Raw genomic sequence first — 14,550 nt, 5'->3', positions numbered from 1 at the left:
CAAGACATTCTCCATCGTTCTCATAGAAATAGTGTTTCCAATCCATATAAATAATCTATCGATTTCTATCTTTATATGTATGACCAACAGTACAATGGGCATCAGGTGGTTTATGAACACAGGTGACATGAATATGCATGCATCATCATGATGCAGGCAGTCTGGGTGCAAGAATCCAGGAGAAGATCCTACAAGACCAGCCAAGACGGTCCTTGGCTTCACGCAGGCCGAAAATCATATGCACACAGGGGAAGTGGAAAGAGTTTTTTAGTGTGAGTGAGGGGCAGAGAATAGCAGACAGAGCATCTGGGAGACTTAGAGAAGAAAGGAAAATGAGTCTCACCATTGCTTGGGGCTAAGGGTTTGTGTTGTAAAACGATCTAGGTTCCATGTTCCTCCAGGAACCCAGGACAGTGTCCAATCAAAGGCAAGGGCCAGGTGAACAACAGATGTTCTCCCAGGAGTCAGCCGAGGTTTATTCGAAGCGAATGTCCCAGAACATGTTCAGGATCTGGCTCTTCTGGGATGTTATTAGGTATTTGAGGTCCTAGAACAAACTCAGAGAACTGACTCCCTTGCTTCCCCCTTGAAGTGGGAACAAAGCCTCTCAGGCTTATTCAGAGGCAAAATACCAAACAGGAGTTAATACGGCCCAGCAGCAAAAGAGCAGAGATGAAACCTTTCTCAAATGGAGTTCTTCAGCCCCCCAACCTCAACCATTTTCATAGAAATCACCTTTTATTTATTTATTTATTTATTTTGCAACCCTATTCCATAGATATGCCCATACCTTGTATCTGTGTCTGTATCTATCTTGGTCTGCCTGGGCCCATCCCCTCATCTATGCATTCCCTCAGTCACACAACCAGCATCAGTGTGGGAAAAGACACAATTGACAGGACAGATGTCATGACGCCATATTGAAGAGTAACTATGAGCCGCCATCATCCAGTTTGCGTTGCGTACAGAATGATGGGTTTTGCAAAAGGATTGGAAAGCACAGATTGATGGTTTAGGGGTGCTCAGGTAAGAGAGCCATTGTTTAAAAACAGAAGGAGGACAGGAGACACAGTGGGGAGACCATTTTAACTGGGGGTGTTCAGGAAAAGCGCTCTGAGGAAAGGGGTCTAGAAGTTGAAGCCTGAGTAAAGAGAAAGAACTCACCCCTCTAGGGAAGGAGAGGGGTCGGAGGAAGAGAAACTGCCAAGTACAAAGCTCTGAGGTGAAAACGAGTTTATAAACTCCAGGAAACGAAGCTCGGCCTGAAGCCGCTTCAGCCCTGAGTCGGGGAACTGAGGGTGGGATGTGGGGTTGGCTCAGGGCCTTACAGGACATGGTAAGGATGTGGGATTTTATTCTAAAAGCAATGTAAGCCATGAGAGGTTTTAAATAAGGGAAGGCATGATCTGATTTTTTGTTATTATTTTTGTAATAAGTGTGGCTTCTGTATGGAAATTACATGGTGGAATTTTTTTAAAATTACTTAATAACAGATAAAGACATCAAAGAACCTTGTTTCCCTATGTATCCTAAATATATGCCTATTCTAGAGCCATTAGCATTTAATATTACATATATTTCTCTTTTTATTTTTTTTTAATATTTTATTTATTTATTTGTTAGAGAGAGAGAGAGAGAGCATGAGCACAGGCAGACAGAGTGGCAGGCAGAGGCAGAGGGAGAAGCAGGCTCCCCGCCGAGCAAGGAGCCCAATGTGGGACTCGATCCCAGGATGCTGGGATCATGACCTGAGCCGAAGGCAGCCGCTTAACCAACTGAGCCACCCAGGCGTCTCTATATTTCTCTTTTTAGAAGTATATTTTTGAATTGAAAAATATAGTTATTTTGGCTTAATATTTATTAAAAATATAAAACATTTGTGGGAGAAAGGTACTCAATGGATTTAGGATTGTAGGATACTCCTTGGTTCAGTATATCTCATGAAAAGCTAGCAATAAAAAATGTGCCGTGCCTTTTTTTTTTTTTTTTTTTTTTTTGGTGCATTTCTTTGTTCTGGGTGTTTGTATGTTTGCTTGGTTAGTTGATTTGGCAGAAATAGATGTGCTGGACCTGTGGTCCAGCTGTTTTTCTAATTCACATTTGTGAACTAAAAATTTCTATCGAATTGAACAGAGGTGTTTTCCTACAGAGGAAAACAGGAGCTGTAAACTCCAAGCGTGCCTGGGACTGGCCAACAGGTGTGTGAATCACACCTGCTGTTAAGGCCATAGGAGAGGCTGGGCCTGTGGCCCCACTGAGGAGTATATGGTGACCCGACCTGTACTCAAATTCAAAATTTTGAAACCCTTGGGTTTAAATATCTGCAGGCCTTATGGGCCCAAGGGCACAGGTCCAAGTCCCTTGTTCAAAGATATTTAGAGCTTCCAGAGAACAGAACTGACAAAATGGATGGTGGGGAGGGGAAAGCATGTGATGATGGCCAAATGGAGAAACACAGAAGCATTTTGGATGTAGGCTTAAGACAGGAAGCCTACTCTGTTAGTAGGTGGTGTTTGTGTTTATCCTCACAGAGCCAGGGTGGCGTCTGGAAATGTTTGAACTCCTCACTTATGTTGCTATGTTCTTTAACATGTGAACAGGGTGATATTTGGGACACAGAACATGATTTCATGGATGTTAATGCAGCAAGCAAGCCCCATATAGGCCTTTTCATCCTGTTATAAACTCAACTACATGATTTTTAATGTGGTTCATGTTTTGAGAATGTTATTAAAATTGAACCTTCAAAGTAAAGGAGATTGGGGGCTGACTTAGAGCAGATATATCTCGTTCTGTGGAATTTCTAAGGATAAAGAGATAGATTCATAAATATCTAGGTTGTCTGATAGTCTTCCCAGGTAGCAGAGCAATGAAAGGCTGACAGAATTTTGGGTAAGACAGGTAATTAAGTACAGAGACAAAATAGTTTCTGGGGGAACCTGCTGGTTTCATGGCTTGAGGTCTGAGAGATAATCCATTCTACTTTTGTGATAGACAACAAATTAGTAATCAAACAGATTCTTTTTTTTAAATAACTGACTTTTGGGACCCGTGAGAATGATGTTTGCAGATTTAATGCATACTGGTTCATACAAGAGCAATTACGGCTGAGAATATTGTGCATTTTAGTCTAACTTTTTAATGATTAATTACCTGCCTTTGGCACCTACACCAACTCCTGCCAATCAAGAACTGTCATTTACCGAATACTTCAGCTTTTTTTCTCGGGTAATACTTGAGTGTTTTTATGTACAGTGTTTGATAATCTCCAAGCTTGTTATTTTTGATAATCCTACCCCAATGTCACTTTTGATGCAGTGTAGGCCCTTTATTGACATAAGGGTTATACCGTGGTAGAAAAATACCAACTGTTAACATCTCACGAGAAAGGTGGTTTGTAATATGAACACTTAGAAAGCTGGATTTTCAGCTAAAGGAGTAAACATTTGGTTCTTATTTATTTGTTTTTTAAACATTTGTTTAGAAGTGCGTAAAAGCAAATGAAAATATTAGGAGATCTAGTTAAGATTTGGAATATGCGTATGTATGAGATATTTTCACAACCTTTATACCAATATCATAATATTCATACTATTAAAGTTAATAATAGCCTTAATGATATTTTTTAAAGTATATTAATTTTCTTACAATGAATTAGTTCTTGACAAGGCTGGTGAGAAAAGCCAGCTCCAAGCAGAGGTCTGTCTAGAGATTAGCTGACAATTTAGTCAGAGGCTGACTCACTCTTTTGTGAGAAGACCACGAGATGTGACTGATAATTCAGTCTCCCCCACAGTGGGTTGCTGTGCATAATTACCCTTAGGCCTCCTCATATCTAAGAGGAAGGCCTGACATACTGTAGGAAATTAGGTTCTGTGTGCTTAGTTAATGTCCCATCAAAGCTTGGGAAAGCAAGACGCTTTGCAAACTGAGATTATACTAATGTTTTTGGTTTGGGTTTTTTTGTTTTATTGCTGTTTTTAATGCTTTTCTACCATTACAGTTCTGGAAAGTGTTGAAAAGTCATACTTGATCTCACTTGGATTAAGTCTACCTTCATCCGGGATTCATACTGGCTTATAGCTTATCCAATAACTCTTAAAATATAAGAGGGGAAGGGCTAATGGGCAGGCACTGATTAAAGTTGACCTTTTCCTATTCCCCAAGAAATACACTGCTGGAGAGGAATCAGCCATAAGGAGGCATTTGCAAAGCATTGTTTCACTCCGCCATCTTTAGGTATTGTTACTATGAAAGACTTTGCGATTGCATCTGTGATTCCCTATTTGGGAAAATGCAGGATGCTCTGGGTTATAACCAGTGATTATTCAGTAACAGACCTAAGATTCTGATTAGAGCACACACACATTGCTGGGATCACCATCAAATGAAATGAGGCTCTGTCCATCGGCCCTGAGATACTCAGTGAACCGGAAGTGAGGAGAACCTATTTTATAAGGTTTTTCAGAGCAAGGGAGATTGCTTCTGCTATCTGCTACTAGTTTGTTTTCGCACGTAACTCCTTGTTATAGCTCATTTTGTTCTGTGTGGAACCTTTTTTTGGGAAAATGGGATTTCCCCCTTAAGATAGAATGTTTTGTCGTTTGTCTCCTGTGATTTTGGCATAGCAAATACAGAAACGAGGGACAGTCCATGTTCAGAGTTCCCTGTCTAGGCAAAGTGGGAGTGGGGGATGCAGAGTGTGGTAAAATTGTAGGCTGCAACGTAACAAGTGCTATCAGTTATGGAGGGGACTGTAAGGTCTTCTGGGACCTGGAGGAGTCCTCTGTGGGGGACACAAGCAAAAGACCTACTATCTGGGCACGCACCAAGATGTTACTGCTGACACCAACCAGAGTAACAGGTCTTTGTAGTTGTTTCAGCTGTAGAACTACACAGATAATGGATTTCAGAAAGGGATTTCTATCCACTCCTGCAATTTTTAATTACTTAATTTTTTGTTTTGCCTTTTTCATTTAGAAGAAAGTAGTCAGACCCATGGATCTCTCACGGATAGATATCTTTTGATTAATTCATTCATTAAAAGTAAACATCAGATACTAAAGTCATCCTTAATTTTACATTCCTTTTATTCAGTCTGCACTAAACAATGCAGATTTAACTACAATAAAGAACGTTAACATCTGTCTTCAGTTAGAGCCCTTCAGTGAAAGTTTTGAGATAAAGCAATGGTAACTTCCAAGTAATCAAGCCAACTCTGTGAATTAATATTAACCAAAACTATCATACATGCAAAGGAGTTATCCTCCCCAATATGGGGCAGGGGGAAGCATATAGAAAACATGGCGAGGTGGATATTATGAATAACAATAAAAAATATGAGTAAAACAGGTGGCAGGAAATAGCACAGGGGAAGAAAACTTTGTAAAAAAGAGTCAAGTACCCGTTTAAGATGCAAAAACCTCCTAAGGGGAAAAATTCAGTTTCCAAGTTTCAGCTCTCTCCTTGTATTAAATGCTGTTTTTTCCTGTTACTAGACATTGGTTTTTCTTTTCCAGGGTAAGACCACCTGGTTATTTGGGTGTTTATGCTTCTGTTAGTTATAATTTGGTCTATGACACAAATTTGTATGTGTTCATCCCCATCTTCAAGGGTTGAAAATGAATTAGGTAGTAGCTCTACAGAAAATGTGGTAAGCCCCACCTTCCTACTTTTAAATCTCTCAGAGTATGTATATTAGGACTAAACAGCTTTATTATAAAAAGCAAAATAAGTAATAACTAGTCAAGCAGAGATTTCTCTACATACCTGGGTCTCAGTTATTCTGGTAACAGGGTGATAGTAAGTGGATCTGCAAATAAGAAAACTGAAAGGCATGGTAAGTGTTGGAGGGACTAAGATTTTTAAGTCCTGACTCTGGCTGACCACCTGGATACCATCTGTACCTGGAAGCCAGTCCCCAGGAACCTGGGAACTTTCCGGCATGAAGCTTTCGGCAACTTACGAGAAGTCTGATGCTGGGCAGAACTCACCCAGATCAGCTGCTGCCGAGACACTGAAATCATCAGAAAGGGCGTGAGGGTATCACTTAGATTCATATTCAGGGCTTAAAGACGACTGAGAGACGAGAAGGTATTGAGAGAAGCTGAGTCTCATGGGAGCAGCCTTCAGTAACCTGGCTGATCCCAGACCTGTCCCAGCTAAATCGTCCCGCTCAAGGCCAACCCGGAATACTACAGGTGTCTGAACGGTGGGGTAAGAGAAACATCTCACCAGATGCATTCCTGGATTATTCAGGTAGCACAGCTTAAACATAACAAAACAATTCTAATACCACAAGTTCATTAGCACGAATATTTTGAAATATCTTCCAAAACACTAAAAATGATGCTTAACCTAATACAGCATTGTCCCCAAAATAGGATTTTGTATTTTCAACGGCTTACCAAAACATGTATCTTACAATTCTGAGGTAAACTTCTTTATTTTCTTACACAACCAAAAATCTTAAACTATCTTAGTACATTACCATTTTAACAGGTCATAGTTTAGTCTTTACGTGCAGTTTTCACACTGTTTAACCCAGTTATTTTTAGTTAAAAATGTAGTTAACATATTGTAGACACTTTTAATATTGCTGCATATTCTTTGTAATCTTATCTGGTATAATATCACCATGTTCAGAGTTATTTGTGTATATTTACAGTGAATAAAAGTGAAAAGACCCACTCCTTCCTCCCCCTACCCCCCTATTAAAAATACAAACAACAACAAAAAAAGACAAGATGAAATGAGATAAAGTTCTGGGAGGGAAACTCTAACCATTCAACTGTGGGGATGCAGAAGTCAGCTTTCTGCATCCATTCCCCATGCTACAGAAAAACCTTAGGACTACTGTCAAACATTTCCTAAAACCTTTCAAGAAGCCCCAGTCGACTTCTGAATTTGTTCCTTTAAAATGAGGATGCTCTGCCTTTGCTCAGGGGGCAGCATGGCGATCTGATCTGCAGTCAGCTGAAGAACCTGCATGATCAGAGCTGCCTTTTCTTGATCCTGAGGAGTTACCTGGCTCTGCCCAGGACTGAAACTGCTAGGCTGGCCTCCACCTTGCTTGCCTGCCCCCTGCATGCCCGCCCCCTGCATGCCCGCCCCCTGCATGCCCGCTCCTTGGATGCCTGCCCCCTGCATGCCCGCTCCAGGATTTCCCACCCCGGAAATGCTGGAGACCTGTCTAGGTCCCTGAGGACCACCTGCCCCCATACTAATGGGCCCAGGTCCCTGGATTCCACCCGTCATAGGGCCTCTGGAACTGGGGCCAGGACCCCGTATCTCCATCCCTCTTCCATCTATGCCTCTCGCTTCCATCCCTCTGGTTTCCATCGCACAGGTCTCCATTCCTCTTCTCTCCATCACTCGTGTCTCTAAGACTTCAGTCTCCATGGCTCGAGTCTCCAGCCCTCGAGAATCTCTACTACCTCGACCATCCATAGGGAGACCTCTCTGATCTATCATGGGTCCCCTAGGCTCTCCCATCAGCAGTCTGGGATCTGCTAATGGCCCTCCCCTCATCTCATGTGAGGACGGGCCCCGGCCATCATGACCAGAGGCATGGTGCATGGGGGGGCCCTGATGAGGGGGGCCAAGATAGCCTCTGGGCTCTACTTCTCCAGTGACTGAAAGCAGAGTCCCTCCACGTGGGTCATTTGGAGCATCTCCCAACAGTCCTCGAGGAGGGAGGCCCCCGGCAGTCATGGGCCCACGAGGTATAGGAGCTCTAGGATCCGACATCTGCACCTGTCCCCGCTCTAAAGGCACTGGACCGACGCCTGGCATTCCAACCTGGGGCTGCATTCCTCCACCAGGGGTTAAGGCACCCGGCCCCGGCCCGGGAACCGCGGCCGGTATGGGACCCGGGGCCGGAATCCCGCCCTGGATAGGGGTCTGCATCAGAGGAGGGATGTCTTTAACCGGTCTTCTGGCCATGTGCTGAGGCTGCGGGGCGGGAGGGTTCTGCTGGTTGAGCAGAACACTGGGGCCGGGGCCCAGCCCGGGGCCGGGGCCGGGGCCGGGGCCGGGGCCGGGGCCCGAGACAGGCTGGGATTTGCCCGGGATCAGCGGCGTGACATGGATCTTGCGGTGCAGGATCTTCAGCGCAATCTCGGGGTCCATGATCCTCATGACCACCTGGGCCTGCAGCAGCGCGTAGGCCAGCTGCGGGTTCTGCAGCAACATGTTCCGCGCTTCCTGGTGGCTGTTCTGCACACACAGCTTCATCTGCTTCATGAGCTCGAACATCTGCTCCGGCGGCAGGCTGGCGACCGCCCTGGTGATGGACTCGGGGGCGTCCTCGGGGTCGATGGGGTCCCCGTACGGGGAGTCGATGATGGGCGCCGCGGGCCCGAGGCTCTTGAGCTCCTCCTTGTTCTTCTCGCTGGCGGCGTTGTCCACCCGCAGCGCCCTGCCGCTGAACTCGCGCCCGTTGAGGTTCCGCATGGCACTGAGCGCGGTCTCCTGGTCCTGGTACTCGCAGAAGCCATAGCCCTTGGGCTTGCCCGTCTCGCGGTCGTACACCAGTCGGAAGCTGACCACCGAACCCACCTCCGAGAAAATGTCCTTCAGCTGCTCCTCGGTGGCCTCGTACGGAATGTTGCCCACGAACACGGAACGCAGCGACCGATCCATCGCCGGGTCTCTCACCGCCAAACTCGACATGATTCCGGCTGGGTACACGGCGGAGAGCCGATCCCTCCCGGAGTCGTCCTCTGGCGACCCACACTTCCGCTGAGCAACGGAAGCGGCTCTCAGACCCCGGGCGGAAACCTCAGCGACGCGACCGAAACGTTCCGCCCCTCCGCGGACGTCGTACCGCCTCTGCGTTCCCCTCTCTACCTCAGCTAGTGCTTTCGGCCGCTGGACTTTCGTAATTCCGCCAGCTCCTTGTCACCAAAGGCACGATTCCTTTCTCCTCTCTTATTCTGAAGACTTCCCATGGCGAGCCGCCACGACCGCCAGAGAAAGCTTAGCGCGGACTAACCACAGTAAAAATGGCCGCAGGGCCTTCACTGTGGGGACTAGGAGCGACCGCCTCCTTTGACGTCAGTCAGGGGCGCTTTTGCTTCCGTTCGCCCGGCGGGAAACCGCCAACCGCAAGCGGTTCTGATGCTGGGGTCTCCCGGCGCCGTCCTTCCCGCCTTCCTCCAGTCTATTTAAGCCATGTTTAAAATCCCATTGCGGACCGTTAGGGTAAAAAGTGTAGACGTTTCAGAGCAGTTTGGGATTTGCTCATTGACATACCACGGCAGCAACCCCGGTTCAGAAAGCATTTGGGGAGAAGAGCTGCTCCAGGCCCCGCGGTGGTAGGGCGCAGCCGCAGGCAGCGGCCCCCGTGCCGACGGTCCTGGTCCTTAACAGTGTTAACCGGTGCTGCCTGGAGTGATTCGTGGCGAGGGACGTTTTGTGGCCGTAGGGTATGAATCACATGTGCCTAGCCACTCCCAGCCTGTAGGCTTAGATTGCTTCTGATTCCTGGGGACTGATGCGGTGCTCTAGTCGCGGCTGCCCTGGAGGGAGAAGCAACCTGCTGAGAATGTATTACTGCTAGTTCAGAAGTCGAAATAGACGTGGTGTGTGGGGTGCCCCCATCACTTAGCAGGTGATAGAAGTGAAGCGTGCAGGACAGGAAAGGGCAAAGCAGAATTAATTCCTCCCTCCTTCCTCTTTTCTCTCTTCCCTTCCCTTTCCTTCCCCTCTCTTCCCTTCCTTTCTCTCCTTTTCTTTCTTTACTTCTTTCCCTCTTTTCTTTCCTTTCTTTCCTTCTTTCCCTCTTTATCTTCCTTTCCCCTCTCTCTATTTCTTTCTCTTTCTTTCTTCCACTAATCTCTACGCCCAATATGGGGTCAAACTCACCAACTCATGAGACCAAGTGTCTTGGGCTCTAGCACCTGAGCCAACTAGGCGCCCCTAAAACCAGATTTCTTAACCATGCTGGTGTGTTCTAGCGCTGCTCCGCAGGGTAGCCAGTATCCACTGGGGGGTCCTGAGTGCTGGAAATGTAGCTGGACTGACTGAGAAATTGAACTTTCAGTTGTTAAGGAAAAATCCACCAAGTAAATTTAAAGATCTGATTGGTTTTGTTAAAGGGTTCATGAATCAGGCTGCACCCCATAAGCAAGTACAGAGTCACTCCCAGGAGTTGTACGAAATGTTTTCCTGTTTGTTTTTGTTCTTATTTTTGATAGAGAATGGAATGAGAAAGTTATTAGCAAAATCGGAAGCCTGGGTGGCTCAGTGGGTTAAGCCTCTGACTTCAGCTCAGGTCATGATCTCAAGATCCTGGGATCAAGTCCCACATTGGGCTCTCTGCTCAGAGGGGATCCTGCTTCCTTCTCGCGCTCTCTCTCTGCCTGCCTCTCTGCCTACTTGTGATCTCTCTCTCTGTCAGATAAATAAAATTAAAAAAAAAAAAGTTATTAGCAAAATAAAAGGATTCTTCTAGGGGAGGCTGTTTCCTAGGGGGAAACAAGGTATCTCATCCTGCAGATTACCTTATCTTCCAGAACAGGATGGAGAGGACCCAGGAGACAGACTCACTGGTGCTGATGGGAAGGAAAATGTCCCAACTGACCCAGTTAAAGCTACCTTCCTGGGGAGACTGAAATCGCAATTAATTGGTTATTACCTAGACTTGGAAGGTCGGTCTAAGTTTCAATATTTTGGGCCTGTGGTTTTCCTTTTTTTTTTTTTTTTAACAGTTTAATTTATTTTTTATTAAAATATAAAAACTGGTGTCCAGGGATGCCTGGGTGGCTCAGTCTATTAATCATCTGCCTTCAGCTCAGGTCATGATCCTAGGGTCCTGGGATCTAACCCTGCATGGGGACTCCCTACTCAGTGGGGAGTCTCCTTCTCCTTCTGCCTGCCTCTCCCCTTTTGCACTTTTTCCTCTCTCTCACTGATAAATAAATACATACATACATACATACATACTGATACCCAGTTAGACTACCGAAAGCCTTTGTAATATGTTTGGACCAACTTGGATATAGAATCTACTTTTGCAATGACAAATTTTATTAAGCTTAAAGGAAACATCAAGTATTTCTAGTTAAATAATGAGATGGCTTATTTGTGTAAATAAATGCAAGATTTTGAAGACTTAAAAGTAAAAATATCTTGCTAATTATAGCTTACATGCTAAATTTTTTTTAAGATTTTATTTATTTATTTGACAGAGATCACAAGTAGGAAGAGAGGCAGGAGGGGGTGGGGTGGGGAAGCAGGCTCCCCACGGAGCAGAAAGCCCAATGTGGGGCTCCATCCCAGGACCCTGGGATTGTGACCTAAGCTGAAGGCAGAGGCTTTAACCCACTGAGCCACCCAGGTGCCCCATACATGCTAAAATAGTTTTAATACCCTGGAGTAAATGTATTTTAATAATATTCATTTCATTTTTTAAAAAGATTTTATTTATTTATTTGACAGCGAGAAACAACTGAGAGAGGGAACACAAATGGGGGAGTGGGAGAGGGAGAAGCAGGCTCCCACTGAGCAGGGAGCCCGATGCGGGGCTCAATCCCAGGACTGTGGGATCATGACCTGAGCCGAAGGCAGACACTTACCAACTGAGCCACCCAGGTGCCCCCACTCGTTTAATATTTTTTAATGTGGTTACTTAAGGAAAATTAAGTTACATATGTGGATCGCATTATATTTCCAAGGGCTGCATTTCTCCAGAGTTTACATCTTAACTCCTAAGCAGAGAATTATTTTAGTCTACATATTCTTTTTGAGGGGATGGCAAGCCTTGAAATCACATCCAAAAATTGTATCATGTAGCTTGAGATCACAGTCCAATGAATAGATCCAAAATGACTAGGACAGTTTAGCTACAAATAAGACAGGGCACCCGTTTACCTTTAATATTTCATCAGAACAGACTGGGCATAGCTATTCGCTGAGACCAATGATAACTTACATCGCCCAATAAAATCTTCCCTCTGATGCCAGCAAGCCGGGTCCAAGGGCCCAGAGGGGTCTCCTGGAACAGCCATGGGGGGGCTTAGTTTCGTGTAGGATGGAAGTCACGTGTGAGCCAGCGGGAGGTGAGAGCAGTGCTTATTGAAGACATAGAAGGAATGGGTACAGACGGGGCATCTGGGAGACTCAGAAAAAAAGGAGCATGAGACTTATCTTTGTTTGGGGTCTGGTGTTTGGTGGAAGGCCGTGGTCTGGTGTATGGGTCCCTTCAGGCATCCAGGAACCGTGAGAACAAAGACAAGGGCCCATGTGTCACTCCTTGGAGCCAGAGGTCCTGGCGTGGAGATGTCTAGCTCTGGTGGCTGGAATGCGCATATGACAGCCTCATCCTCTCCTGGTCCTTCCTTAGATGTTCTCTGTTCTCGAGAAATCACTGACTCCTGGTCCCTTACAGGGAACACATACATTATTTGCATTACGAGGCTTGTGTAAAGTGAGGTGGGGGTACAGGTCTTAGCAAGAATGGGAGCAGGAAAAGGAATAGTCAGATTTTTATGGAGTCCTTCAGTTTCCCTGTCTCAAAGAAACAGAATGCCCACCCGTGAGATTCTTCTGCAGGGAGTGAAGTGGGAGTTGAGGCTGGTGTCATTCTGAAAAACTACACCCAAGTCCTTGGTCTCCTTTCCATACATCTCTTTACAGAGAGAAGCCATGGCTTTTTTAAGCACATTTGATGTATAATTGTGTTTTTATTAAACATAGTCATCTGGAAGATGGTAAGAGGCCGTTAGAATAAATTGTCAAGTTCACGAAAGGTGGTGTGGCTTCTCTGTCGGTTTCCTTTTTGCTGCTCATGTTGGACCCCTTGGGCCCACACTTCATTGTGCATCAGAACCACCTGGAACCATGGCCTGTTTGTCCAGGTGGATGTGCCTCACCGCTTCCCCTCCCCAAACTCAGTATTTCTGGGGTGGGAGTGGAGAGTTTGCATTTCCGACTGGTTCTCAGGTTAGGCCAATGTCTGTGGTCTTGGGAGCCCACTTTAAGAATCATTGATCTGAACAAATGGACTTTAAGTGCTTTTGTTTTGTTGTCTTCATTTTCCATATATATCGAGTACACTCTGTTGAAAGGTATGAGATACGCGTGGTCTTTAGAGAAAACCTACTATCTTCATGCTGCCCTAACAGAGCTAGTACCTGCTGACCCCACACTGAAGGTACCCTGGGGGGAACAGAGTGGCTGAGGAATACTGGCCATGAACAGGCAGGGAGAGGCCATGACTGTAAGTGTATGCTTTTTGCCGTAGTTCTCCCATATTTTCTTTAGTCCCCCATTCCAAACTGGAAGAATGGTTTGCTGTGACCCCGTTCTTAAAGAACCAGAATGACCAAGCACATAGCTCAATGCCCAGGACATGTAAACTAATATTTATTATTAGCTGAGTGGCCCAGAATTACTCAGAGCTCTTAGAAACCTGTGTGTATTTCCTAGTACCAACACATAATTTTCACAGATCTACCTTGGAGCAACTTCCATTTTATATTGCTGTCTTTGCTCCCAGAATGTTTACACTTCAGATAATTTGTAACATGGCATAGGATCTGAAGAAAAATGTGCATGACATCTTGCATGTTTAAGTGTTTATTCTTTCCGTAAATCAAAATACCAAGTATTCTGAGAGTAAGTAAACAACATCAGAACATATGGCCAAATGAGGGCTGTTCTTCAAACTAATTACCTTTGGAAACTGTAAACTTAATCCATCGATGCTTCCATTGTTCCAAATGATTTTTAAACTCCTACCCTGAAATTGTTTCAGGGCTCTATTTATAAGTCATACTGGAAAATCGGTGTCTTAACTCAAAAGTACACCTTGTTTTCAACAAAGAACTACCTCTAAGGTGACTTCTCATCGTTCATTCAACAAATAAAATGAGCATCTACCTGTGCTAAGCTCTGTCCTAGGTGCTGAGGATACAGTGGTGAAGAAGACCAAGTCTGTCTGTCTGTCTGTCTATCTATCTACCTATGATTTTCTCCCTTGAGTTCAGTGGTTTTCAACTTCAGCCTTCATCAGAATCCCCTCTGGCACTTATTACAACCCAGATTTCTGTACAGATACCCCACTCCCAAGAGTTTCTGATACAGAAGGTCGGAAGTAGGCCCCCAAACTTTGCATTTCCCAAGATGTTTCTGGTTGGTGCTCATGTTATTCGTCCGGGAACCACACTCAGAGAACCTCTGGGTTAGTGGAATGCCAGCATCTTTTTGTATCGACAGTGTTGTGCTGCTGTATTGCCAGTGCCTAGAATACATATTGACAGAACAAAAGACTAAATATAAGGTATTTTGTTAATTGACAAAGGAGAATGAAGTTCTTTCTTTGAATGATGTTACCGCTTAGAAGGAAAATGACAGTTCTACTCAAAGGTAGAAGGGTTCCTATCAGGAAGATACAGAGAAGGGACGGTTTATACACAAAAGCAAATGGACTTCTTTCCAACCTAGAGGAAGGAGAGAGAAGGTCAGGGAGAACTTTGTGGAAGAGTACATTTGATCTATTTCTTGAAGGGTTCATACACTTTTTTCAGAAATGCCAGTTAGAACTTA

The 14,550-nt window shown here is 45.1% G+C and overlaps 2 protein-coding genes across 3 annotated transcripts in view; one reads left to right on the top strand and one right to left on the bottom strand.

Moving 5' to 3' along the window:
• The window catches only part of PRKG1 (protein kinase cGMP-dependent 1), a 1,235,433-nt gene that overhangs the window by 684,599 nt on the left and 536,284 nt on the right, over window positions 1–14,550 (top strand). The gene's annotated exons all lie outside the window — the stretch shown is intronic.
• On the bottom strand, window positions 6,731–8,769 carry CSTF2T (cleavage stimulation factor subunit 2 tau variant). The gene has a single exon (XM_032883005.1). The coding sequence runs from the start codon at window positions 8,671–8,673 to the stop codon at window positions 6,880–6,882; it is 1,794 nt and encodes a 597-aa protein (XP_032738896.1). The 5' UTR covers window positions 8,674–8,769; the 3' UTR covers window positions 6,731–6,879.

This window comes from Lontra canadensis, unplaced genomic scaffold, assembly GCF_010015895.1.
Source record: "Lontra canadensis isolate GAN:19392208 unplaced genomic scaffold, GSC_riverotter_1.0 scaffold85, whole genome shotgun sequence".
Classification (NCBI taxonomy): domain Eukaryota; kingdom Metazoa; phylum Chordata; class Mammalia; order Carnivora; family Mustelidae; genus Lontra; species Lontra canadensis.
This window is presented reverse-complemented; position numbering and strand designations above follow the sequence as displayed.

Coding starts and splice junctions, on each gene's coding strand:
- CSTF2T (XM_032883005.1), bottom strand. CDS start 8,673: ATGTCGAGTTTGGCGGTGAGAGACCCGGCGATGGATCGGTCGCTGCGT.